General features: G+C 37.7%; 4 protein-coding genes across 6 annotated transcripts; 2 read left to right on the plus strand and 2 right to left on the minus strand.

Moving 5' to 3' along the window:
* The first annotated feature begins 65 nt into the window (after window positions 1–65).
* On the plus strand, window positions 66–25,702 carry LOC126380193 (src substrate cortactin). Of its 3 annotated transcripts, none has more exons than XM_050029450.1 (12): window positions 66–192; window positions 7,157–7,296; window positions 8,192–8,278; window positions 10,339–10,448; window positions 11,453–11,607; window positions 12,079–12,244; window positions 16,495–16,616; window positions 17,242–17,415; window positions 19,784–19,852; window positions 20,265–20,474; window positions 21,436–21,603; window positions 21,904–25,702. In XM_050029450.1, the coding sequence occupies exons 2-12, from the start codon at window positions 7,157–7,159 to the stop codon at window positions 21,985–21,987; spliced, it is 1,485 nt and encodes a 494-aa protein (XP_049885407.1). In that variant the 5' UTR covers window positions 66–192; the 3' UTR covers window positions 21,988–25,702. The 3 variants fall into 3 exon arrangements, with proteins under 3 accessions (XP_049885407.1, XP_049885406.1, XP_049885405.1); XM_050029449.1 differs by lacking the exon at window positions 66–192 and adding an exon at window positions 6,178–6,434; XM_050029448.1 differs by lacking the exon at window positions 66–192 and adding an exon at window positions 6,622–6,738.
* On the plus strand, window positions 936–4,148 carry LOC126379730 (uncharacterized). The gene is made up of 7 exons (XM_050028545.1): window positions 936–1,264; window positions 1,348–1,424; window positions 2,661–2,788; window positions 2,942–3,043; window positions 3,095–3,238; window positions 3,423–3,512; window positions 3,863–4,148. The coding sequence occupies exons 1-7, from the start codon at window positions 1,085–1,087 to the stop codon at window positions 4,114–4,116; spliced, it is 975 nt and encodes a 324-aa protein (XP_049884502.1). The 5' UTR covers window positions 936–1,084; the 3' UTR covers window positions 4,117–4,148.
* Window positions 4,410–5,798, minus strand: LOC126380194 (putative nuclease HARBI1). Its single transcript, XM_050029451.1, has 2 exons — window positions 5,257–5,798; window positions 4,410–5,174 (listed from the first exon to the last, which is right to left on the minus strand). The coding sequence occupies exons 1-2, from the start codon at window positions 5,542–5,544 to the stop codon at window positions 4,410–4,412; spliced, it is 1,053 nt and encodes a 350-aa protein (XP_049885408.1). The 5' UTR covers window positions 5,545–5,798.
* Window positions 25,357–26,817, minus strand: LOC126379731 (chymotrypsinogen 2-like). The gene is made up of 2 exons (XM_050028546.1): window positions 25,997–26,817; window positions 25,357–25,411 (listed from the first exon to the last, which is right to left on the minus strand). The coding sequence occupies exons 1-2, from the start codon at window positions 26,815–26,817 to the stop codon at window positions 25,357–25,359; spliced, it is 876 nt and encodes a 291-aa protein (XP_049884503.1).
* Window positions 26,818–27,216: the final 399 nt, after the last annotated feature.

Consider the following 27,216-nt stretch of genomic DNA (forward strand, 5'->3'; position numbering starts at 1 on the left):
AATGTCTCAACTCATAAAGTTTAAAGGGAGGTAGAGGGATAACGTATAGAATGTCAAAGGGATTTTGTGAGGAGATCGGCTGGTCATAAGAGTAATGAGATTTTACGTTGCAAATTACGGAAATACGCCAACGCATATGAAATTACGATCGGTTACGTTTGTTATTAGAGTGTCGTTAGTACGAGAAACGGGGTAAGTCCTGTGTATTATGGTTATCGGGAGAAATTAATACAAGTACCTACACAATCGTGTACTTATTATTGTCGTTAGAGCCATTGGGTTGTCCTCAGTTAATGAACCGGGATTCGTTATCCAACAAAAAGAAAGTCCTGGATGAGATGAATCGATATACGATTAGAAGTGTCTCGAAATTTCACACACATCAACAGACGTGACCACAACCTAGGGGTGTTGGTGAGCAGAATCAGTGTATGCGGCAAGTCATCCAAACAGATGCGAGTCGGAATCGGAGACATCTTATTATGATTTTTAAAAAAGAGCGCTTAGTTTAAATTTTTCCTAGTAGCCTATATACTATAGCTCTTATTTAATTTCCAACTTTGCCCTTGAAACTTACACCCGTATTCTAAGATGTTTACTCAAAACTGCCTTCACTCGGTCCTCAGCCAAGGCCACCTTAAGGGATTCTCAAAATCTCCTTGAAATCGGTATTCTTAGTTGGCACCTCAACCTTAACGGAGGTTTCCTCCAGCGAGGAAGAGTGGAGGTATGACGTCATTGTTTTCGTATTATTTTGTTGGCAGCATGATAGAATTCTGTTGGCTGTGGTCACGTTTGTAGTTTATGGGAACATTTAAATTTAAACGTCAAACAAATTGTCAAATCGTTGTTGTTGTTGTTTAAATTCGCCTTATATAAGGCAGGCAAAGATCTCAGGACCATACAGCCTTGACTTTAGTAATTTAATAATCGACTTTGACAGTTGATTTCGCGGTACCGGCTTTGTTTATTTCAAACACAAATTTCAGACTACTTTGCACTGAGCAAGTTATCATCCGTCCCAAACTACTTTGTGGAGTGTGAAAGTGTTTATTAGATTTGTAAAAGTGTTTATCAAGTCAAAATGTCGAGCGGATCAACAAGACAAACTTTCACTGAACACGAAAAAGTGTGTCTGCAGGAATTAGTTTTGAAATATAAATTAAATTCTGCTGCAACTATTGGGGCTGGAAATGCAAATGTAAAAAAAATGGCTTGGGTACGCCTTACACAAGAATTTAACTCCATTGAGACCAATAGTAAAGTAAGTACCTAATTGTAGCACATAATATTAATATCATTCCTGATTTTGATTAAACTTACAAACAAACCTTTGATTTCTTTTAGCGAACAGAGGCACAATTAAAAAAATGTTGGGACAATTTAAAAACCAGAAGAAAACAATTTCTAGCACAAGAAAAAAGGTAAAATATCATATACTTTCTTAAAAGTAAATATTTAATTATTTACTATTGTTACAAAACACAGTGCAATGCTGTAAGTAATGTTTTTTTTTTTTTTTTTTTTTTTTTTATTAAGTTTTGGCTTCGCGCGGCTTGCGCATTTGCCACAGACAAAGATAGGGAAACGGATTCGTAGGAAAAACAAGGAACGGAATTTGGAAAGAAAAAGGATCAGAAAGGTGGAGGATAAAATAAATATAACAGGAATTCTATATAAATAATTAGAATAAAATAATGGAGATATTTATAGTTTAAGGTCATTATTAATAATACATATAGATAAATATTTGTATATATCTGGATTCATACTGTGCAACAGAACAGGGATGGAAGTAGGAAGAGGAACTTTTAAAGAATGGAGAAATGTATATAAAGGGGTATGGTCAAGGAGAGGACACGAAAGAAATAGATGATTAATATCACCTACACCTGTACCGCACTCACAAGCATCGCTCTGAATTATCTGAAGTCTGGCAAGATGAGCTGGAGAACAAACATGACCCAATCGCATTCTAATGATTGTACTAGTAGCACGTTTGCACAACTTCAATTTAAAAAACCAGGGTTTAGCAGGAATGTCTCTTTGAATAGAGAAGTAATATTTTCCTTTTGACTCAGAGCTCCTTATCCAAGATTGCTTCCACTGATCTCGGAGATATACCCTTGGCAGAGAACCCAGGTCGTGGCAGTAATTCTTATAGGGAAACAAGTCACCATCGTCAACAGCCCTATTGGCTAGTTGATCTGCTTTTATATTACCAGGAATGTTATTGTGGCCAGGAATCCATGCAAAAGAAACTGAATATCCTAATTGTTGACATTTAAACAATTTGTCCCGAATATCAATGATTATAGGGAAAGATTTAGATCGAAAAGGGAACCTAATTAGAGCTTGCAAAGCACTCCTAGCATCGGAAAATATTACTGATTTAGTTAGTTTAAAAATTAAGATATATTCAAGGGCTTTAAATATGGCATAACACTCGCCTGTAAACACAGAAGATTCAGGAGGAAGTTTTACTCTTTGTACAATATCATATTGAGAATGAAAAACACCCACCCCTACACAGCCAGTAGAGGAATGTTTAGAGGCATCAGTGAATATGTAATGACAATCCGGCCAATTTTCTTCTAACAGATTATTAAAAGTAAGTAATGTTATTTTTAAGCTTCTCTTTTTTCATTTGAATTTGGAAGGGAACGCATGAGGACCGGAGGTGGGTTGTATGCAGCTAGTACCTCTCAAGGCTCCCAGGAGGCTATTGATGCTGCTCTTTTGGATGCCACAAATATAGAGCTACAAGGCGTGTTTGATAGTGATAGTGGTGAGTTATCAGGATATACATACATACCTTATTCCACTTACTAAAGGTATGTTTTTTATATCTCTTTTCTATGTTCAGTTGAAAGTTAATAGAATTTCGCCGAGTGGCTCTTGCAAGTAAAAATTATAGCAATTGATAACATTTTCATTCCAGATATGGTGTTGGACCACAACATGTTAGCCCCAGTACCCGATCTCCCTGCACCTGCAGCACCCGCTAATACCTCACCTGGCGAAGGACCATCCCAAATACAAAGTATAATAGTTAAGCTATATTTTTTGCCATTTCTAACACAATAAACAACATATTTTTTTTTGCAGAATACATTATGTTTTGCCTTTTTTGCAGAAGTTATTCCTGTGGAAGTTGATATTGAAATAATGGATAATCAATATCGTCCATCAGCCGGGTCTCGTCTCTCCGATTATGAGCCACCTTCTCTAATTCAAGGTATTTTCTTAGATATTTTCTTAAGTTGATTATCTAGTACATTTAAACAAAACTATAGGCTTGATTATTATTACAAGTAATCTAAACCAGTGTGAAGATTTTAAAGATTTTAAGAAAGAGGTGTGTTTAATGAACACTTATGTAACCTTATTTAAGTAACATATTTGGATTTTTTTATTTGTAGAGTCTGTTCCTGTGGCACAAGTAGAGCTACCTCGTCGACCATCAACTGGATTGAGAGAACATGATTATGGAGCACCTTCTCAAACTCAAGGTATTCTTATTATAGCAATATTGTTGAACAAAATCTGCTTTATAAGTAACTAAAATAATTTCTAATGTATTTTTGGTAACAAATTCCTAGAAACCCCATGCTGATCTTGCGCGACCCAACTCCGTCCACAAAAGTTTTTAGAGCTTTCTTATCTTTTGTTTACATTCACATCTGTGAATGTGATGGCCATCTGTCAGCACTTGTGGTGACCTTTTTTTATATTAGCCAGTTAAACGTATTCACTTCGGAGTAAAAAGGATCGGTTAAAAAATATTTTTATTATAAGTAACTGTGTTTATTAAGCCTGTGAACTTTCGTGCGTTTTAACATATCTTCTTGTTACGTTTCAGCTTCAAAGAACATTCGGGCTCATGTAATTAATCAGGAGTTCACCTTGCGAAAGGATAGATATCAGGTGATAGTGGACAGGGAGGAGGAGCTACACAAATTGAGGATAGCAGAGCGGGAGTGGCTCGTAAAGGCAGCTGAGGAGACATATCATAAAGCTCGCCTTGAAAAGGAAAGTGCGCAGGAGTTGCTGCTATGCAGCCGAGCTAAGCGAGAGCTAGCAGAGCTGCATCTTTCTAGGGAAAGAAAGAAATAAATTGATAGTTTTTATAACATTTTTTTTATTGAGCATATCCCTTGTATTTGGAGCAATAACTAATTTTAACTATGATACAAATAATGGAATCTTAAAGAATATTTCTAAGAACTTTTTCTATATGAATTATAACATAATATTATAGGTATTTAATACATATCTAACAACTAGATAGAAACTAAACTAGTACATAACACAATACAGTAACTCTTTATTATTTAAATACAAGAAGCAAGTGGTACAAAAGGCGTTCTTTTTGCTGAGGAAACATAACTAACATAACAAAATTATACTTAACTAAAATGTCTTGCGATTAAACTAGCTCTTATAATACTACCTCGTTCATTGTCTGGAACAGGTGTTGGTGGGTCTATCCTTGACCTCAAGGGTTCTGGCATTTCTTGGTTAGTGTTAACACTGATATTGTGCAATACAGCACATGCCACGATGATGTTAGGGACATTTTTTATTTTGTTCTGAAGCTTCCTGCTTAAACAAGCAAATCTTCTTTTCAGGACACCATTCAGCCTTTCTATAATATTTCTAGTACTGATATGGGATCTGTTGTAGCGCTCCTGAGCTGGTGTTTGTGGATTTAGCACGGGAGTATACGTGTAAGACGACTGTGCATATCCACTGTCCCCTAAAAGTATGCCAGCACCTACTAAATCCCCTTCTTCAAAGCGCATACTACAACGGCTGTTGCTGAATATGCGGGAATCATGGGCAGATCCTGGCCACCTTGCCACAATGTCGTAAATCAACATTTGTGGCCCGCATATTAGTTGTACATTTATAGAGAACTCACCTTTTCTATTTCTGAAAAGTTCTCCATTTTCCCGACTCGGATTTTTAATTGGTACGTGAGTGCAGTCAATGCACCCGATTACCCCTGGGAATTGAGCACGTTGGTAAAATGCTCTCTTCACGTTGGCTCTCTCGTGTGCTCCAGGGAACTTGATAAACTCAACTACTTTCATTGCTAATATTTTCGATAGCTTAGCCACGATTTTAGATACAACTGGCTGACTGATCTTATGCAGGTCTCCGCAAACAATCTGTTGAAACAGAAATAGTTTGGTAAATATTTTTTATAACTGTAGATAAGTAATTATATAAATGCTTGAATGGCTAACTTACCTGGAAGTTTCCTGTAGCATAAAATCTTAACGCTATGAGTAGTTGCAATATGGGTGGTAAAGGTAACCCTTTGTTGGTTACATTTGATTGCAATCCAATCAGTGGCAATATCATATGAACAACGGTATCTTTCCTAAATCGAAAGCGTTTTTGAAATTGTTCTTCGTCGTAACATTCCAAAGGGTTTTGAGCGTCTCTGATATATTTCCGCGCCGGATAATCGTAAGGATTATCATAAACATAATCCATAAACTCTTCAAAGTCACTATATAAGTCACTATCACTCATTTTAATAACAAAAATCGAAGTTTGTAATATAAAAAGTATCGTCACAACAAGCGTTCGCACGGATTTCAAGCGTTGAGTAGTCCTTAAGGTAGGTCACGAGGTACCTTACATTTGACAGTTCATTCCTCAATTTTTACTCACCTCCAGTGAGGAAGAACCATAAGTCGAGGACGTAAATGTCAACTATGAATACCAAAAATCCTCAACCAAGGTTGAGTCGAGTGGAGGAAATCTTGAGTGACATCTGAGAATACGGGTGTTATTAGTCAATTTGAAACTGCTTTTTACGAAAGGTCAAAATAAGAATTTCTGTTGCTTCGTAGGTACGTAATCCTGTTTTTCTTAGCGAAAATTTTGATCGATAAAATCAATAAAAAAATGTCTTGGTCTTTGAAAAAAAGTGATAAGTGTGTGTGTTGTTTAAGGTTAAAAAAGGGTAAAGAAAGAAAATGATGAGTAATAATAAAAATAAATTGTAAGCCAGGAAAATCCTAAACATTTTACTTACTTTAGTTAGGTATGCATCGAAATATAGCGCTATATTACTGAATTACAAACACATCAAGTGACGCATATCCGGGCGGTGGATACTGTGTGTGGCGGTGTGTGGTGTGTGTGTGCCCGACTTGGTCCGACCAAACTTCCCGAAAGAAGAGAAGAGGGGAGGGGCGCGCGCGGTACGGCTAGCGAGCGGCCAAACAAACGTCAGTCTGAGCCTTGTCAAGTTACAATTACTTTTTGGACATTTTAGGTCTATCTACTTTCAATATTTTTCCCCTTTCCTTAATCACTTGTTCCACAAGTAATATCACAGGCAGTGTGGTCTAGATAGATTAATTCTGAGCGTCAAATTACGGCGACGACGTGGGAGAAATCGGCGCTGACTAAAGGTATCTTACAAGTTAATCTACAAGTTCTCCTGAATTATATTTTTTACTTTACACTTCGGAACAAAATTTCGTAATAAATGGCGCATTTAATACCATAACAAAACTAGTTTAAACCTTGTACTTGAATATTTTCCTATAATAAGGCGGCTAATGCTTTAATTTCTTGTTTAGAAATTGAATTCTTCGTGTGTGGTGACTACACTACTATTAATCGCCTTTAGACGTCAAGATAAAGTATAGATACGATATCTTAGACAAAATCACACATTCAAAGTTATTATATTAGTTTAATATTGCTAAAATGGTAAGAAGAGTGCCTGGTGTGTTTTGTATAGATGTGTCACTCAATTATTATTCATCAACCCCATATATTTTGTGTAATGTTGTATGTATTAATTGCTACATTTAGACTTGCTAACATTTCCATGAACTTCCCTTGCCATTACTTTGATAAGTACCTTCCCTTGCCATTACTATAATGGTGATCCATTATAGGTTATTCATAAAATAGTCATACTCTTAATTTGTTGTGTTACATTTGCAGCTTGTTGTTTTTTGTGTTTACATATTTTGTGTATTTGCACTTATGTTACTACTAATGTGTACATATAAGCCAATCTGTTCAACTGTAAAAGCGAATGAAGTATTTGTATTGTTTGTTTCATTTATTAGCAATTCAAACAATGTGTGGACAATGGCATCAATAACATTTTGTTTGTTAGATGTGGAAAGCGGCAACAGACGTAACTGCCCCGGCTCCGGCAGAGGCTGATGACTGGGAGACGGACCCCGACTTTGTGAACGATATTACAGAGCATGAACAGAGATGGGGACCAGGAGGGCGAAATGTAGAAGCTATTGAGTAAGTTGTAAATTAAAAGATATGGTAGCCTTTACAATGTAAAGTACTTACAACTAAATTATGAAAAAATTCATCATCACTAATTTAGGATCCACACTCTTATCAGTGCAGCATTTTCCTGCAGTATTCCATGTGACGCGAGTGGGATGGCATCCAGAGAAGTCTATTTCAAAGCTGTACTAGAACTCCTGTCCTCCACCTCTGAATAGTATTGACAGTTACTGCTACCCTGTGTCAGGTCCCAGATTACAGTCCCTGCGACTTGCCCCTTCCGTCCTGCAGTGCCATAATGATGGATTCCACCTCCACTCTGTAACGGTTGAGGTCTTCACCAGTATCCCTGGGTGAGGGTTCTACATTATACCCTGTAGTTCTGGGTCCCTATCCAAACTTAGCCACCATCTCACTCTGGCCTACTGAAGTAAGAGGGGCCCACCCCTGCGGCATGGAGGCGCCGAACAAGAATTGCCTCAAGATGACTCTGAGCCGCCTGGGGCCGGGTTATTTATTGGTCTTGTATAAAATCAAAACCAAAGGCTGAAAAAATTCTTAAGATAATAATTATGTTTTGTGACAAACTATCAGTCTTTTATCCATACTACATTCTTACAATACATAATTGTTCACCAAGTCAGACACAACACAAGGAACAAAAACAGGATGATATCTTTTATATTTTTCTCTTTGTCTCAGACTGCAATTTGTTTGTCATATATTATGATAGGATTTCATGCACAGGTCATTCACTTTCAATTTATAAATATCCAATGCAAAATATGAAGTACCCAGTGACTCAGTGCTACTTGTTGATAGTCAGGTCATGTGTGACTCGCAAATGAGATGAAATACCTACCTGTGCTATGCTGTTATTTAAGACTCTATAATGTTATTTCAGTATGGCAAAGCTGAGAGAAGAGGTCTTGGAAGCAGACAAATTAGCAAAAAAGAAACAGTATGATGATGGCCCGAAACCATCCTTAGGGTAAGTAGTCTTTGTTTGTGTATCGTTGTTTGCTTTATGTGCAATAAATATATAGTATTATATTGTATTCTAGAAACAATTTCTGTGTCAAGGCTGCTAATGTTATTTAAATATCATTAAATCCTTGGGTTCATGTAAAGATGTGATAAGGAAAAATTATACTCATATCCATTATAAATAAGCTTTGGTTCTTTTATGATTGATGCTGTCATCAACACATAACAGGAAATCAATATTTCAGAACCATATCATGTATTGCTCCTACATTGTAATTCAGGAAAGCATAAATCACTAAAATTGTTTTTGCCGTTTTTGTGTATGGATGGATACATTCTCTAAATACCTAAAACTTAACTTTTAACCTATATCCAGGTTCATCTGCCGACATAGAATAAATAATAATACTGCATACAGAAGGGATACTCCCTGTACTGAAATGAGCGGTTTGTAGATAGTTGTCGACAAGGAGAATATAGTGGTTACCAATAGAAATGTCAAAGAAAAAGGAGTTCTTCTTTCATGTGTCCGACCTCATCAACCCTGACATAGGAGTTTCAAGAAAACACTGTAATTGGGTGACTTTACCAATTATTTATTAATTTCCATCGTAATTCTTTCCACAACCAACTTCTCCTAGAAAAGTCAGGGCACAAGTCCAACCCCATTCTTCATTTGTTTCGTTCACCGCGTAATTCTCACTTCCGTTCCCGCCTTTTCTGTTTACTTTTAAATCATAAAAATACTTTTAAATTATAAGCCCATTTGCTGGGACGATAAAAGTGCAGGTAAATTAATAGTCCATATAAATTCCATCATTATGCAGCTTTTAATTTTAACCTAGTTAATACTCATGTTAGATATTGAGATATCTACTTGCAGATAATGAAACTTCTTTTAAAATATGTGTTCATGACAGGAGTATACAATATATTATGTATACTTACCTATTTTGATTTGTTTCACCAGTTATTTTTACGAAAGCTCGGTAATGTCTGGGTACTTAGTTCAATGATAGAGATACTTCTAAGAATTATCGAATTCTGCAATGTCAGTCTCCTTTACTAAAATTTGTATGCATTGTCTGCGCACGATCAAAACTTCTGCTCAGCAGTATAGAGAGCATTCATAATATATTAATAATAGTTACTATGACAGTTAAGGTCTAAAATGCATCCGTCTCGAGATGTAGTTGGTTAAAGTTGAATGAAGAACTTTCCAGGGTATGTTCCCCAAAAACGATATAGATGGCGTTGTACAGATCTAACGTGATAATTACCTATTTTTTCATTACTCGGGTATTCATATAATTATTTAAAAAATCAATGTAATGGCAGAAGCATAATTATATAAAAAATATTGTTTCTTGATATTTGGATCAGATTATGTATAGAATTATTTGCTTCCTATATTGTTTTTCTTTATTTTGATCAAAATAATAATGGGTGGAAGATGTAATTGTGCCTGGGTGTAATTACAAGAGCCAGCTGTCTGTTATCCAAAAAATCAGAAGGTTAAACGAAGGAAAATCTGTACAGTGCCATCTGTGTAGATTTTAAAGAACATAACCTGGTAAGTCCCTCAGTCTTTTTCCATGAGAATTATTGTCTTTTGCATTTTTTTTTTCATTTACTTACAGTAACATACGACTGACATGACATGCTTATGCCGTTAATGAAAAAAGTATCACAAAATTGTCACTATAATGACTCGAGAAATGTCAGGCCTCTACCAGTTACTTTCGTGCAGCGATTAAAAATGGCACCAATAAACGTCCCATGCCTTTTGTATCTAAAAATAATGCTATGGATACTCCCCTCCCTCTGGGGGTAAATGGGCTCACAAAGTTTAATAAAAATAATAATAATAAGTTTAAGTTTCTTTCACTTTTAACCATAGACTTAGTTCCGCGCTTATTATTTTAACATATCCTGTTATCAATTTTATGATCTAGATATTCCAAAACAATATTGAATTCAGTGTCTTGTGCATCCACACAACTTCACAGTACACCACTTTATTTCATACGTATAATGAACACGATAAAAAAATTATATTCCCAGGTATGGAGGAAAATTTGGCGTGCAGGCGGACCGCATGGATAAGTCTGCTGTAGGACATGATTATGTTGGAAAAACAGAGAAACACGTTTCCCAGACTGATTACGCTAAAGGTACGCAACATACGTCAAAAATAAATGAGTTCTCGGTATTAGATTCCTTTTTAAAAATGCTAGAGCATTGATTGTTTGAAAAGTCAGTTATTACTGATTATTAATAGAATATAGCGCCATCCGTGGTCTAGAGAGCCCAACGCACAATGCGTTGGGTTCACGACCCGGAGGTCTCGGGTTCAAGTCCCGGTGGGGACATGTCACAAAAAACATTTTGTGATCATTGTTAGGACATACGTAAGTAAGATGATCCGTGCTTCGGAAGGCTCGTTAAGCCGTTTGTCCCTGTTACTACTTACAGATGTAAGTACGTAGTCATTACATGTCATATCAGGGGTCTTTGGCGGCTATCTGATAACCCTGAGGTGGTTGTTGAAGTTGGTAACCCACCTTACAACCCACACGATAAAAGATAAAGAAAGAATAGACAATATACCTATATGAAACTTTGATTATTAGTTACAAAAGCAGCTTAAAGTTCCCGGCTCCTTCCTAGGACTAAACTATGATGCGGAAGTTATCCTGCCTGTCCGATATCAGATTTCTCCCTGACGGAGATTTTCGTGGGAATGAACATTGTCTGTGTTGTGAACAGCCTCCGTGGTCTAGTGGTTAGAGCGTTAGGCTCACGATGTGGAGGTCCGGGTTCGAATTCCCGATGGGGGACATTATCGAAATCACTTTGTGAGACTCCTATGTTTGGTAAGGACTTACAGGCTTGAACCACCTGATTGTCTGAAAAAATAAGTTGATTCCGTGCTTCGGAGGGCACGTTAGGCCGTGGGTCCCGGCTATTAGCCGTAAAAAATACCTCCACCAACCCGCAGTGGAGCAGCGTGGTGGCGTATGCTCCATTGCTCCCCTCCGGTTGATTGATTGGAGGCCTGTGCCCAGCACGTATATAGGCTATTTATGTATGTTATGTTATGAACATTGTCCATTGAATTTTGGCCACTTCTTTCTGTACTGGTTTCACTTAATTTAGAACACTTGTTTCCGTGCAGGTTTCGGCGGGAAGTTCGGAGTACAGAAGGATCGGATGGACAAGTCGGCTGTCGGGCACGACTACGTCGGGAAGGTGGAGAAGCACGTGTCACAGACAGACTACGCCCACGGCTTCGGCGGCAAGTTTGGCGTACAATCCGATCGGGTTGACAAGGTTACTAGTTCAATTATGTTACTTACATTTCTTTTAGAAAACATGCCTTTTAAGTTTCTTGTTATCGAATTGCGTGTTGCATTGTCCTGTGTGTTTGTGTGTGTGAATTCTGAATAAGAGTACACCGGGTTAAGCAGAAACTATGGAATTTCATTTACTTCGATCTTGACACACTTCTCATGCTTCCTCCACATAGAATAAGAGTAATGTCATTTGAAATCATTGATGTAATATAATGCCTCCGTGGTCCAGTGGTTGGGCGTTGTGACGATCCCGAGGTCCCAGGTTGGAATCCCGGTGGGTATAAATCTCAAAAACCACTTTGTGATCCCTAGTTTGGTTAGAACATTACAGGCTGATCACCTGATTGTCCAAAAGTAAGATGATGTAAAAAATAAATAGGCAATATTTCTGTGCCATTTACTTAATCGAAAATATGATATATGTTTTGTTTCGTTTGATAAACAATAGAGTGCAGCAGGCTGGGATCATAGGGAGCAGGTGGAAAAGCACTCGTCGCAGAAAGACTACTCCGTCGGGTTCGGAGGGAAGTTCGGCGTGCAGACCGACAGGAAGGACGCCTCCGCCGTCGGCTGGGACCACCGCGAGGACGCGAACCAACATCACTCGCAGAAAGGTCATTTTACAGTTATACATTTATATACATAGTGGCTCCGATTACTGCAGACACCTCCTAATTTTACTTTAAGTTATTCCTGTCATTTCTTTATCCGCCGAAAAGGAAAGGGACGGATGATTGAGATTGAGTGTGGGCATCTAGGTGGTGGCGATACTTCTCACGATGTGTTGGTACGGAATAATACAGCTGGACAATGTTGTTGACGGCACTTGTATATTAATTATAATTTTAGCACACAATACACGTTATGCAGATAAATCATGCTGGAGATGAAAAGCAAGTATTGCCATACTTAAAATATAAAGTAACATTTTGTCGGGGATGCCAACACTGGGTCACGCTATCTACATAAAGGCGATATCTGGCTACGTAGATAAACTTGATAGGAGCTGAAGTATGGAGACAGAGTAGTATTGGAAATTATAGTTTGACAGCTTACACACAACACAATGTATAAACTACTGTATTATGATTGTCTCGATAAGCCCAATGGCTTTTAGCTGTGGCAGCTAGGTTTGCGACTAACCTAAGCATCACCAGATATCCGTTATGAAGCTGCGAGTAAGCTTAAAGGAGACTTACTCAGTAAACTTAAATCGACAAGATGACTAGGGACTTTCCAGACTACGTTCCCCAAAAATAATATAGATGGCGTTATCCAGATTTAACGTAATGTAATGGCAGAAGCATCATCACTAATTTAAGAAAGGAAAACATGAAACAGTAGGACTAGGGCCCTGTGCTGGGAGGTTTTCTGGCCACGTCTTTCGCTCAGCGTTACAGATTCCGATGTGGTAGTAGTTTTACAGCTTTTTACATAATATGTAATTTAATTTTTTTTGACGTTCAAAAAGCGCTAACTTTGTAAGCCAATTTTGAAAAATAAATATTTTAAAATTTTGAATTTTTGAAAAAGAACCACGCCCTTGTCGGTGTAACATTCTCCAAAGAAAGAATTGTTGTTTGATATTTGAATCGGATTATGTATACAACTATGTTCCTACTTATATTGCTCTTTGTTTAGAGCAGAATAACAATGGATGGGAGATGTACTGTGTAATAAAAAGGGTCATCATGTATACTCAAAAACGAAGGTAAAAGATGCATATATCTTTTATCTATGCAATTAGAAGAAGGATTTTTTAAGCGCCTCATTTTTCTTGGGGAACGTAGCATGGGAAGTTCCACATTGTTAAAGTGATTCAGTTTCCAAAAAGTAGTGTTATCTAAATACTAGATATTTCTAATTGTGGGGTCGAGCCGCTGATGTAGAAACTATTTTCATCATTCAAAAAAGAGCACTTCGCGCTATTTATAATCTGTGTTGCCGGGGCTCTTTAAGGGAGCTGTTTAAAGAAATAAATATACTCACGGTCGCGAGTCAATATATTTATGAAAACATTATGTATGTACGTAAAAATGTATCTCTCCTTCCGAGAAACTGTGAAAGGCATACTTACAATACAAGGAATAAAAATAAAATTGTTGTTCAAAATTCTAGATTAAGTAAATTAAATTCATCTTTTTTGGGGTTATGTATACGTTTTTACAATAAAATACCAGATGATATTTTAAATTTGCTAGAGAATAAATTTAAAGCTCAAATACCAGATAATATTTTAAATTTGTCGGAGAACAAATTTAAAGCTCACGTGAAGCTTACTTTATGTAAAAAAGCCTATTATAAGATTAATGATTACCTAAATGATAAAAATGTCTGGTATTAAATGTGTTCCTCTAGTTATTAAATAACTTGTAATGTACCCTCATTGATTTAAAAGATGTGTTGCTGTTGCAGTTTCTTGTCATTTCTTCTCCTCAGCCATAACACCTTGCGAAATGACGTAAATTCAAAAATGTTACATTGACCTTCAACAAGTTTATCCATGATAATTACGTTGAATAAATGATTCTGATTCTGATTCTGCTCACGTGAAGCTTACTTTATGTAAAAAAGCTTATTATAAGATTAATGATTACCTAAATGATAAAAATGTCTGGTATTGAATGTGTTCCTCTAGTTATTAAATAACTTGTAATGTACCCTCATTGATTTAAAAGATGTGTTGCTGTTGCAGTTTCTTGTCATTTCATCTCCTCAGCCATAACACCTTGCGAAATGACGTAAATTCAAAAATGTTACATTGACCTTCATCAAGTTTATCCATGATAATTACGTTGAATAAGTGATTCTGATTCTTACATATTATACCACAGTCATGTACATTTAAATTCTTTCGTAAAAACAACATGGAAAACGTGATGGAATTGTATGCTGATATAACACGCGACCGTTCGTATTACGTAAATTGACTCCATTTACACTGCATTTAAAGCTACGCTCTTCCAATACGATACATAAAATAACCGCTGAAATTGAATGCGCTTATAACCATAGAGACCTCCGTGGTCCAGTGGTTGAGCGTTGGACTCACGATCCGGAGGTCCCGGGTTCGCTTCCCGATGAGGACAAAACACAAAAAATACTTTGTGGTCCCTAGTTTGGTTAGGACATTACTGGCTGATCACCAGATTGTCCGAAAGTAAGACGAAGGCTTCGGAAGGCACGTTAAGCTGTTGGTCCCTGTTACTACTTACTGATGTAAGTAAGTAGTCGTTACATGCCAAGGGGACTCAGTATAAGGGGCTGAAATCAACGAAATAGATTAGATTCAGGTGCATAGGAGATAAAAAATATGTGTATCATTATCTCGTTTTTCACAGGGTCCGCTTACCTAACCTGAAAATTTGACAGGTCCGGTTTTTTACAGAAGCGACTGCCTGTCTAACCTTCCAACCCGCGAAGGGAAAATCAGCCCAATACAGGTTAGGTCAAATACTTCCGAAAATGCTTTTCTTGGGAATGTGGGTTTCCTCACGATGTTTTCCTTCACCGAAGAGCACGTGATAATCATTTATGATATAAACATAAATTCGAAAACAAATTCGGCAATCATTGGTTTAAGCCTGTGTGGGATTCGACCCTGCGACCTCAAAGTGAGAGGCAAGCGTTCTACCAACTGAGCTACCGCGGCTTCTTAAATGATGTGTATACTAATTTAAAATATTGATCTTTATCATTTATGACCGTAAAATTAATTTACATTCTCCACGTTATTGTATTACTTGCCTTTAATTTATTTAATCAAAACATTTAATTTATTTACAGTGAAAATTTACAAGATTATGTTTAATGTAACATGATCAAATTAGAATATCTGTTTTGTAATGACCACAGGAAAATTAAACATTTAAATGTATTTGCCTGACGTAACAATATGTTATGTAAAATAACAAGGTAACATTGCTTAACACGAGCTAAATACGATTATGCAGCATAAGAATAATGGCGCGTTGAATGCATTGTGACTGTCGTATTTGGTTTGCCTGAATAAATAAGAGAATTAACTTTTTCCAGGTGTTATGAAAACGATTTCATTCCAATTGTGAGATAATAGATATTTTTTTATAAAAAAATGATTTTTCATTTTAATTAATTTACATTCTAAATCTCTTAAGGAGCTCGGTGGCGCAGCGGTTGACGCGCTCGGTCTGCGATTGTTGAAGTTAAGCGACTTTCGCAAAGGCCGAAAAAAAATGTTTTCATCTCGAGCTCCTCCGTGCTTCGGAAGGCACGTTACGTCGTTGGTCCCGGCTGCATTAGCAGTCGTTAATAACCACCAATCCGCACTGGGCCCGCGTGGTGGTTGAAGGCCCGATCTCCCTATCCATCCACAAGGAAGGCCCGTGCCCCAGCAGTGGGGACGTTAATGAGCTGGTGATGATGATGATGACATTCTAAAAGTTTTTATTTATATTCTTAAAATGAAAATGATTAAATTTTGACAAAACCCAGTTGTTTTTTTTTGTTCTGTATTCTGCGGTTAGCGATGCGCCAATGAGAAATCTTGAGTGATCATGGTTTTCAAAAATCTTTGTCCTTAATAATAATTACAATGATATGACTCTTTATGACATTTTATTATTGTTCAGTTATAAAATATTTAGTTCATGCTGCATATGACATACGACATAGCAATCGTTTAAAATAATAAAAACCGCTTTTATAAACAGTTTTTTTTTGTCTTATTATGTCTTCTCTGTAGGTATGTGTAGCAGTTACTACTTGGCCGGAACCTTTTTATACAGAAATAACACATTTGTCTTATCAATGTTGTACCACTCATCCTGAAAATATGAACAAAGTTTGTCAGGATATATGATTTTATGACATATAATTCCTACAGACTATGCAATCGGGTTCGGCGGAAAATTCGGAGTACAAACGGACAGACAGGACGCGTCTGCTATGGGCTGGGACCACCAGGAGAAGACGCCAGCCCACGCGAGTCAAGTCGACCATAAAAAGGTCAGTTATAATAACAATAACGACTTATTTTATACTACAAAGATCCTTACAATAAATACCTTAATATCTATATGTTATTTATAGGTAAAGACCAAAAGCTCCGACGCTCCTAGGTTTACCTAGTCAATCTCCAGGTCAAAACTTAGTCAAATCCAAACGAATTGAGTGTACGATCTTTGACTAACCAATTTATGTTCCTATAATCCTAGGAGCGCTTAACTGACACAGCTATACGCCTAAATTCAGATAAGAGCCTACGTATAATTTTATATGAATGTATCAATGTCAGTTGTTCGTTAATTACTCTCCGTTCGGGTCTTATCGACTAGTCCAACGGTCGTGTACATTGTACGGTCACGAGTACTAATATGTATGCACTTTGAAACCATGTCACATTAACTTTTATGACAAATTAAACCGTAAGTCTCATTAAATGTCAAATATGATAGAGCGACAAGGTTCTAAAGTGGGTATATGATATTGCTCATGACTGTACATAGTTCCAGAAATATAGTTATATAATACTATAACATATATTATCAAATATTCCTTTTTATAATTAAATAATGGACAAAATACCTGCCAGAGAAATCAACGATCAATATATATAATATTACGTTGCTAGGGTTTTGGTGGCAAGTTCGGCGTGGAGACCGACCGCGTGGACAAGTCCGCGCATAGGTTCGACGAGGTGGAGAAGGTGGGCACCAATTACATCAAGCAGAAACCAGACATCGCCGGCGCCATGCCTTCCTCCATCAGAGCCAAGTTTGAAAACATGGCCAAGGAAAAAGAAGCGGTAAGTATACTTATAATAATAATGTTTATAGCTTTAAAATACAAAGGAAATGAACATATAATAATTATTATTCGTGGTTCGCCGGGGAGCGCTGACTGGAACCCCTTATTTTTTATTTTAAGTGCAGTTTTCGCTAACACAGTTGGCTCGAACAATTACTTTGGTCTTACAGAAAGCTCGGTGAAGCGGGTCACTTAGTTCATCTTGTGAGCTTATGCTATATTATAGCATTGTAATCGTCATGACCAGGGTACTGCGGGGCGGAAGGCTAGAGCGCACCACTGCCACATTTTTCCCTAAAAAAGTAGCACGGAGACACCCACCTCACAACCCACACGATAGAAGAAGTACGGAGAATGCTACTCCGACACAAGGGTGGCTTAAATTAGTGATGATGAATGGTCATGACCAACATAATAATATGTCGCTCGCAACATAATATTAATATTTTAGTTTGTTGAAATTTTTTTTATTGGAGGGTAATTGTCGCAGACTTTCAAATCTCTTTGACAGATAATGAAACGTCATTCGAGATCGAATTCTTTTGAGGCAAGTTGTGAGTGTTTAGTAGGAGTGAGAAAACAATGTTGTATTTATTTTTTATAGCGTTTGGAAACGCCTGTTCCTCTTAATAAGTAATTGATTGGACATTGTGTGCGAATTTGAAAGGCATTGATTTCAATGGCTCGTAGATCTGCCAAACGAGATTTAGTTTTTCGCTGAAGGTCGGTGGCGCAGATATCAAAGCCGCGATGTATCCCTGCCACACCGCGTTCGAGTCCTCGCGAAGTTCATCTTTTTGAGATTTTTGTTTACATCATTAAACTAAATTCTCAGCATAATTATGTATTTAAAACTTTGCATGTTTTTATTGTTATTTATGCAAACATATACAAAAAAGTGTCATAAAAACCTTAAAATTTTGTATGTACACCTAGGGAGTTGTCATAGCCAATTATATCAAGACTTGGATACATCCTACGAATAAATAATACATCTATACTAAAACCACATAAATTGACGCCTATGCTACTGTGTGTTGAGTTGAGAGATAAAAAATACACTTCACTCGTTTTGCAAAAACTCAACTCAATTTCTTTTGAAACAGACTCAACCACTATAGCTAAATTAGACATAAATCATTGTAAAAACGTTCCACTTAACAAACAATCTGAGTTTCTACTAATCACAAAAAAGAAACACGCAAAGACACTGAAGTCATAATAACTTGTGCCTACAGTGATCGGAAACTGGTTACTAGAAAGCTAGTTGGTTTGGCACGCATGCGTAGTTCTCCGATACCGACAGGCTTAATTTTCTAGTTTACAATTATTATAATAATATAATAGTTGGAGTGAGGAGCTCGGTAGCGCAGCGGTAAACGCGCTCGGTCTGCGATCGTTGAAGTTAAGCAACTTTCGCAAAAGGCCGGTCAAAGGATGGGCGATCACAAAAAAAAAGTTTTCACCTCGAGTTCCTCCGTGCTTCGGAAGGCACGTTAAGCCGTTGGTCCCGGCTGCATTAGCAGTCGTTAATAACCACCAATCCACACTGGGCCCGCGTGATGGTTTAAGGCCCGATCTCCCTATCCATCCATAGGGAAGGCCCGTGCCCCAACAGTGGGGACGTTAATGGGCTGATGATGACTGCGTCAGTACTTACGTGAGTGCGCTGATTTCTATCGGATGACAGCACGACAACGTTCTATCTTTGTTAAAGAGGCGTGTTTTTGTTATCGGTGCTTATATCGACACTCTGTCGCCTTTTGTAAGCGCAATTTTATTATTGCGGCACCGGCCGTCGCACCTCCCACCACACGATGTTTGGTTTTAATGTTCACCGATCTCAATACCCACTTCAGCGGGAATGCACTGTCACCTTCTGTGACATGATTGTTAACGCGATTGAGGTGACAATCGCGTACACGGAGTACACGCGTAATCGCGTACGCGGAGGTCCGCGTACGTGCTGATGATGGAGGAGAGCCTTCACGACGATCATCTCATCCAAGCAAGCACGCATGTTCGCCTCCCTTACATTCACAGGCGACGTCTCGTCCAACAAAGTCCGTTATATGCGGGAGCACATATTTGATACATGGCACTCAATAATGTCGCCTAGTGAAGACGAAGCTTTAGCCTTTTAGAATGATAAGGGACATGAACTACGTATTTATAAGGAATAGATCATTAAAAATATTAATAATTAAACATGAACTTGTTTGCTGGTATAATCTCTGTAATTTACATGTGTTGAATTTATTACTCTTTGACCCTTTTTTGCTTTAAATATTTATGAGCCCTGAAAAATAATGAGAGCCGTTTTGGTCTGTGTTTTTTTTTTTGTTAAAACAGTTCATATTTTTCAGGAAGCGCAGCAAACTGTGCAAAGGATACGACAGCAACGAGAAAAAACCGATAAGGACCTTTCTCTGAAGGTGAGGAAAATGACCTTACCATTGATAAATGCCTTTCTGGCGTTACACGCACATGTTAAAATGATATTTTTCTATTGTGCATTGCACTTTCTTCGTCTATACTTCTGCAGTAAACATTCACAAAACGGCAGTTTAATTTATTCTGCACATACCGACAACACGCTCTGCCAAACCTTTTTCTCCGTGACTTATCGTAGATGGGGAGCGCTGAGGGTTCTCACCTGGTGACAAGTACCGAGACTATCAGGTTCAATTAAAGAATTATCCATTCAAGTGTCACGGATAGCATAAACAGTCTCCACACCGTCTACTATGGGCCTCCCCTCAAGCGCATACTATCACGCTGTTCCATTGCGGGAGGATAATAGGTTCTGAACTATACAGAATGTTACATTACTTCTCTTACTTCCAGGAAAAGGAGAAATTAAAGAACGAAGAACAGCCTGACCCTACGTCCAAAGCGACTGAGCACATGGAGCAGCACAAAAGTCCAGTCAACAAGGTGCTAGCCAGTCCTGTAATGCTACCAGTTTCGGAGCCGACTTCTCCCGAGGATGTTACCGAGCAGGCCAACTTGCCTGACGTCACTCTCGTCGGTTCACCGATGGAGGAACGGGAAGAGGTATCATTTTATTTTGTTCCTCCGTAAAAAGCGACATGAAGTCATTATGCATGTATTTTTTTATACTGTTTTACATACATACATAATACTGTTTTATATTACGGGTTGAGTTTATACTCATGCCTACTGTCATACCTAGTGAGGTTGACAGAGCCGCAAGTAATTAGAAGACAGGTTACAGCCAGCCACTGGATACAAAATTCTAGTAGTCTAAGACGGATATGACCAACCGTATGGCGATAGGCAATTAGCTCATCGCCCATATAATGAACCATCAAATTAGAAAGGACACAGTCCCTGTAGTTAGCTTTTACGTCGTCATAAGTAAATATAAGTTTACGACCTGTCCCGGATGATAAACAGCTAAACGTATTTTCGTTCTGTATTCGCTTTCAGTCCAACGTAGTAGTGAGAATACGTAACTAAACGAAAACGAAATGACGATAAATTCCCGAAAAAAGTTATCATATAATCTAAACGAAATACAGAATGGAATAATACTAACGCTCCCCACCAGTGTCTGGGCTAGGTTTACCTCACCCCCGAGTCGAACATATTTTAGGGTGGTATTAACCTCTCATATGCCGAGATACCAGACACAATAGATTTTACATTGTGTCTGGTCGAGATCTGCGTTCCGGCGTTCGAAAGATTAATAAACTAATCTCAGCATTGAGACTGCCCTCAAGATTATGCCAATGTGACAGTTGTTATATAAAAACAAGGACTTGCGCATTATCTTGAGAAAGCTGAGATTAGTTTATTGACACCATCCTAAAACTTGAATCGTACGGTGTCAGACGTCACACACACAGATGCGCGTGTACGGTTATGTCAATGTGTAATGTCTGTGTAAAACGAGGTTGTTTGTATGAAGTGTCCGGGGTGTGTTTACGCTTTACTTACACTATTACAGGTTCTATACTTTTGCTGTAGCTATAACAAACATACGTGTTAACAGATAAAGCGCCAGCCGACGATTGTGGTGTCCCCGGTGGGGTGGGAGTCGGAGACGGCGGAGGGCGAGGACGAGGACGGGTACACGGCGCGCGCGCTCTACGACTACCAGGCCGCCGCGCCAGACGAGATCTCCTTCGACCCTGATGACATCATCACCAACATCGTCATGGTAAATAACACGGAATAAGGAGCTTGGAAAGGCCCTAACGCGCATTTTGTATGAGACCCGCCGGTTCATCCCCGCGCTCTTATTCCATAGCCACTTTACCGGCAATGTAATGAATACAAACCCCGGGTCATTGACCTATCACCCGTGAATGTTTCGTCTCAGAATATGTGGTTTAAATTATCATCAATATAAAATGCTGCGTCTAAAATATTATATAATCCGTGAGGTTTGACGTTTATATGATTGCGTGGCGATTAGGACTGAAAGTGCTGGAATCTGATGTAAGTTTTGTTGTTTCAGATCGACGAGGGCTGGTGGCAGGGGCTGTGTAAGGGCGCGTTCGGACTGTTCCCCGCGAACTACGTGCAACTGCAGGACAAATAGGGACGCCCCGCTACACTCACATTCCCACCCCGCGGTGATATCATTTAATTAATAGTTCACATCGCTCATCATTTCATATGCATATACTTCCATTTTTAGGGTGTCGTAACTACCGTAATGGGACTCTATTACTAAGGCCCGTATTAATAAACCAATCTCAAGTTCCGAGTGTCAACTCAAGATTGATCTCAAGTATCTGTTCTTATTAATAAATTGGACTGGTGTCACTAATGTCACACTCGCTCTCAGCTAAGAGTTGTCAAAAACGTTCATATTAATAAACCAAACTCGGCACTCAAGTCTCCGCTCTGTCTGTCTCAGTGTGTGTGACATCATAACGCCAATAATCATGACATTATAAACTCAAAATGTATGTTTGCACCTACTATTTGTTCTATAAAGCAAAAACTATAGCCGTCAAATAACCTTGGAAAAAACACGTACCTTGTACCCTTTTTAAACATTAGATTTTGGTATTTTAATTGTTTGTTGGTAAATCCGCCATAATAACACCATCTGTGTAAAATTCAACTGTCTGCCTATTACGGATTGTTGGCAACCCCAACAAAATTATATTTCACATTTTAAATATGGCAATACTTGCCCTCTTCTTCTAGAATCTAGAATCTGCGTAACGTGTATCGTGTATTAAAACTTTATAATATAAAATTTTCAAGTTAGGACAGACCGCGTAGGTTTAGTAATAGAGTCTCAGGGGTACAGCATCCTAAAAATTAGGTGCGTTAAAAGATGAATCTCGAAATGCCAGCTAATAAGCTGGAAATTTGTATATAGCTTCGTTTTGTCATTTTCCACCATAGCTGAAAAATTACATAAAATCACGCGTCTGCAGGTCCAGACGTTCAAGGTCAAAAGATCAAAAACTAAGTTATGCATAGTAATGTTTTTTTTAATATCTGTTTTTTGATCTTGAAGCTCAATATGAGGTTTCAGCCGAAGTAGAAAATTGGAAAACGCCGCTATTACTTACGCGAATTTCCAGCTATTTAGCTCTCATTCCGAGGTTGAATCTTTAATCTTTATTTAACCGTATTACTACGTTCATTATCGTTCTAACATAAAAACGTACTTATGAAGCGAAAGAAATGAAATAACCTCATTATCATAATATTGAAATTATCTATTCATAGTATATCGCCTAAAACTTACGACAGTTATATTATAGATTATCGTATAGAATCACAAGAAATGGAATTATCTTGAAGTGAAATATTGTGTATATACAGATTTATGTTATAAGTATACATATTTAATTAAATAGAATGTTCACTGATATTAGTGGTGAAACGAGAAGATACCTACTAACTTTATTTTAAGTTATACCTGTAATTTTTTGTCCACCGAAAAAAAGAACGGGATGGTTTTAGACAGAAGGTATTAAGCCTCCAGAATTTAGTCGACAGTACACGTCAAACTAACTGTAGACCAGTATGATGCTTATTTGATTCGTCCGTGTTGTTTCATTCACTCATGCATTTTGGAATTAACGGCTGTTAATGCGTCCCTTTCGTTTTAGGCAGATAAAAATGACAGGTGTAACTGTAAATAAAATTAGGAGATGTCGGCTGGAATCGGCACCATTGAATACCTGGATAGTGCTTCCTGGTTGTTGGAAGTGGAACCACTTCCATAACTAATGTATAAGGATTTGTTTAATATGTAGAGGAATCAGAACTAAAGAAATACCGTTATGCTTGCAGATAGTTAGAGGACCATATTTAAAGCTCAATTTTTGAGAAGTTAAATACTTAGATTATGATGCGATATACACATTTACAGTATTATTTATTCCGGACTGAATTAATTACTAAATTAAAAATCATTTAAATTGCATTTTAAATTATTTCCATCATTTATTGTGTCATGCATGCCATGTTGTTTTCATGATTATAGATATAAGCGATAGTATTTTTTTTTTATATTTCACCTATAAGCCCTTCAGCATTTGTGTTTAAACTAGGTTTTAAAAAGGTATAACCCTTATATTGTTTTATATTTCAAAACTATGTTAGTGTACTGTTGTTGAATGTGAAATTACCTACATTATGATTTGTGTCACATCTTCCAATACATTTTATACATTGATGTGTTATTATAGTTTCTGTATGTTCATTTGTACGGAAGGTCCTTCCAGCCTGTTCCTCCTTAACTTCAGATAGTCTTTATTCAGGTTGTTGCGTTCCCCAATAAATTGGTCTCTAGTTGACTGGTAGCTTGCTACGACTAAAAGCTATAACTCACCTAAAAGATAAATTACCAGAGGGTCTAGCCAAGTTGCAAACGTTTCGATTAAACCAGTTATTATATCTAATCGAACAAATATGTGACGCGCTCGGACGAGAAACTACTCGCTGTAGAACAGCCACCAGCTAGTACAGCGGGTAGTACAGTCATGAGCAATATAATGTACCCACTTTAGGACTCTGTCGCACTATCTTATTTGACATTTAGTGACACTTACAGCTCAATTTGTCAAAAAAGTTAATGTGTGTACCAAAGTGTATATGTCGTGGCCAGATCATAGAATTGATCATTTCATGATGTGCTTATTTCATGAAATAGAATATCATTCGTTGGCCACATCATGATGTAGTTTGGCCAGATCAATGAACACAAAACGTTTAACGATATGAGCAACTAAATGCATGATTATTTCATGATATGGCCAAACGTTGCCAATCATATCGTAAAATTAGTAACATTATCCACCGATAGTGGCGCTGGTGTCGATTATATTTAAAACTTGATTCATAATCGATGAATCAATGTTATTGTTCAATTTTCCATATCGAATAGGTACATAATTTTGAACCTAAGAAACTAATCGACTATTCGCATTTTTATTACACCACATAGCATGGACACCGCCTACATTAACGATATGGCCAAACGTTGATTGATATATCATTAAACGTTGACGTTTTAACGATATGATCAACTTAAGTTGGCCATTTCATAAAATATGACCATTTCATGAAATGGTCGATCACATCATGAAATGATCATTTTTAAGATCTGGCCACGACATATACATATTAATGCTCGTGACCGTACTGATCACACTCGGGGTCTTAATCTTAAACTACCGCTGTTCACAATATTATTATACCGTAATTGTTGGGTATTAATTCCTTTAATACTATTATGTGCGCAATTGTAACTAAATAACAAATAATTAGGATTTACTGGGACATACTGTACTGTAACCTATATGTATACTGATGCAACAAATTAAACGAATCGTTAATGTAGCGTATCTGCGTTATAATATATGTTACAGATTTATCCAAACGTTGGCAGCTTTTCTAGGCCCCTGGTCTGAGCCCTGGTGAATGAAATTTTTAAATTCTACCCGTTGTAGTGCAGTATGTTGCCACACAAGTAGACTAACTCTTCTGTCAGCCTGTATAATCTCCATGGTTAATTATAACTTAGTATACATCACTCATAAAATCATTAAATAATTTAACCTATTTAAACAGTGACATGTGTTAGAATATCGCCGAATAAGCATGCAATCATGTAACACAACTATGACATCGTTTACGTTTCGTGAACCTGCTACGAGAATTTACAAATGTTATCAGTCAATGTATTTTTAACGGTGTATAATGAAAGGTATGTAATGCCGAAGATTTATAAAAGACAATTTATTGTTTGTAAAATAAAAGTAATAAATTTATTTTTTAGTGATGACGCAAGTTTGATTTGAGCCCTTTCTTTATACAACTTGTAGGTTGAAGGATACTTTTACGATAGAGGTTTTTGTGAAATAAATTTCGACTGACCTTGATAGGGAACGGGAATTTGAGCGTATATACTACTTGAATAAATAACTTTCTAACAAAAGTCATGTTTAGATACAATTTATTTTTGGTTACTATCATATACCTAATTTAATTGTCAAACAAAGAAATAAGGTACATAAAAATATAACAAAAACGCCTGTGGTCGAACAGCGTCGGAAAAGGAATATTGGTGATCGGACATATTAGCAGTGACCCAGTCGTGGAAGGCAGAGACGCGGGTAAAGAGCGTGGTCTTGTCGAAGTTTTTCCCGCTGACGACGCCGACGAGTAGGTCGCGCCCGTCGCGCGCGGCGCCGTCCTGCGCGTGCACGCACGTGAGCGGGCTGCCAGAGTCGCCCTCCGACACATCCGTCCGCAGCGAGTTCGAACACACAAACTTATCCATATTCATTTCCCACAGCAACGAACACTGCACTCGCGGCATCGTGTCGATCGGCGCCAGAAGCAGTACTTGTGACGTATTATCTTTCGTTCTATGACCAGTTTTTCCATATCCGGCCGTAATACACGCCCCTAGCCTGTCCGTCGTGGTACGCGCCACTGTAATCGGTTTTATTCCAGTTTGTTCGAAATCCCAAGGATAATCCATATACCCGAGGGCTAAATCATTGTTCGGGAAATTGAACTTTTTGTGTAGGTGAATTGTCTTGAATTGTCTCCATTGTGAGCCAGCTTTAGACCGGCCGGACTCTCCGGTGTGTTGCAGGGAGGTGTGTATGTTCCCGGCCACAGCTCTAAGTATATGGGATCGCTTGGCATAGTAAAAATTGTCGCCTTCGAAACAATGAGCTGCAGTCAGTATTACATCTTTTTTTATAATACTTCCTCCGCATAAGTTTGCCCACAGTTTAAGAACTCCCCTCTTAGAGATTGGCTCCTTGATGGAGACCAGGTAGGGTACCTGCCAGTTGAGCGCGGGCTCGCCGTTCACGACGACGGGCTTCACGCGGTACTTCGAATATTTCAATGTGGTTATCACTCGTCTGTCTGGCACGGACATGCACTGTGATACATATGTTAAAATATATAATATTTTTAGGTACATTCAAGTCTTTGCTTCGTATCTTCACATGACCTTTGATTTAACACTAGTTTTGATATAAACACGTTAATTCAGTTTATTATTTGTCTTTTATCCGGCCATACCGTTGAAATACCAATTCCGTAAAAAGCGGCGTATCAGAATTAGAGAGATTGTTTAATTGGTATTATCTTAGTTACTTATAAGAATAACCCAATTCTTGGATTACATAAAAGACATGTAATAAAGTAATAATATAATAAACTGAATAAAATATATACGTTCATGACAGTTTAGTCATTTTAACTTTGCTATGTTTTTGCCATAGAGCAACACGGGCCTCCGCGGACCGGGGAGGAGTCTGTGGCCTTAGCGTAA

The sequence above is a fragment of the Pectinophora gossypiella genome, chromosome Z, assembly GCF_024362695.1.
Source record: "Pectinophora gossypiella chromosome Z, ilPecGoss1.1, whole genome shotgun sequence".
Lineage (NCBI taxonomy): Eukaryota > Metazoa > Arthropoda > Insecta > Lepidoptera > Gelechiidae > Pectinophora > Pectinophora gossypiella.

Bases quoted from the DNA above. Each gene is read 5' to 3' on its own strand.
- LOC126379730 (XM_050028545.1), top strand. From the start codon at position 1,085: ATGTCGAGCGGATCAACAAGACAAACTTTCACTGAACACGAAAAAGTG. The intron at 1,425-2,660 runs GTAAAATATCAT...TGAATTTGGAAG, and splicing joins TTTCTAGCACAAGAAAAAAG to GGAACGCATGAGGACCGGAG. The intron at 2,789-2,941 runs GTGAGTTATCAG...TTTTCATTCCAG, and splicing joins CGTGTTTGATAGTGATAGTG to ATATGGTGTTGGACCACAAC.
- LOC126380193 (XM_050029448.1), top strand. The intron at 7,297-8,191 runs GTAAGTTGTAAA...ATGTTATTTCAG, and splicing joins CGAAATGTAGAAGCTATTGA to TATGGCAAAGCTGAGAGAAG. The intron at 12,245-16,494 runs GTCATTTTACAG...TAATTCCTACAG, and splicing joins CCAACATCACTCGCAGAAAG to ACTATGCAATCGGGTTCGGC.
- LOC126380194 (XM_050029451.1), bottom strand. From the start codon at position 5,544: ATGAGTGATAGTGACTTATATAGTGACTTTGAAGAGTTTATGGATTAT. The intron at 5,175-5,256 runs GTAAGTTAGCCA...CTGTTTCAACAG, and splicing joins ATGCTACAGGAAACTTCCAG to ATTGTTTGCGGAGACCTGCA.
- LOC126379731 (XM_050028546.1), bottom strand. From the start codon at position 26,817: ATGTCCGTGCCAGACAGACGAGTGATAACCACATTGAAATATTCGAAG. The intron at 25,412-25,996 runs GTCCGATCACCA...GAGATTATACAG, and splicing joins GACTGGGTCACTGCTAATAT to GCTGACAGAAGAGTTAGTCT.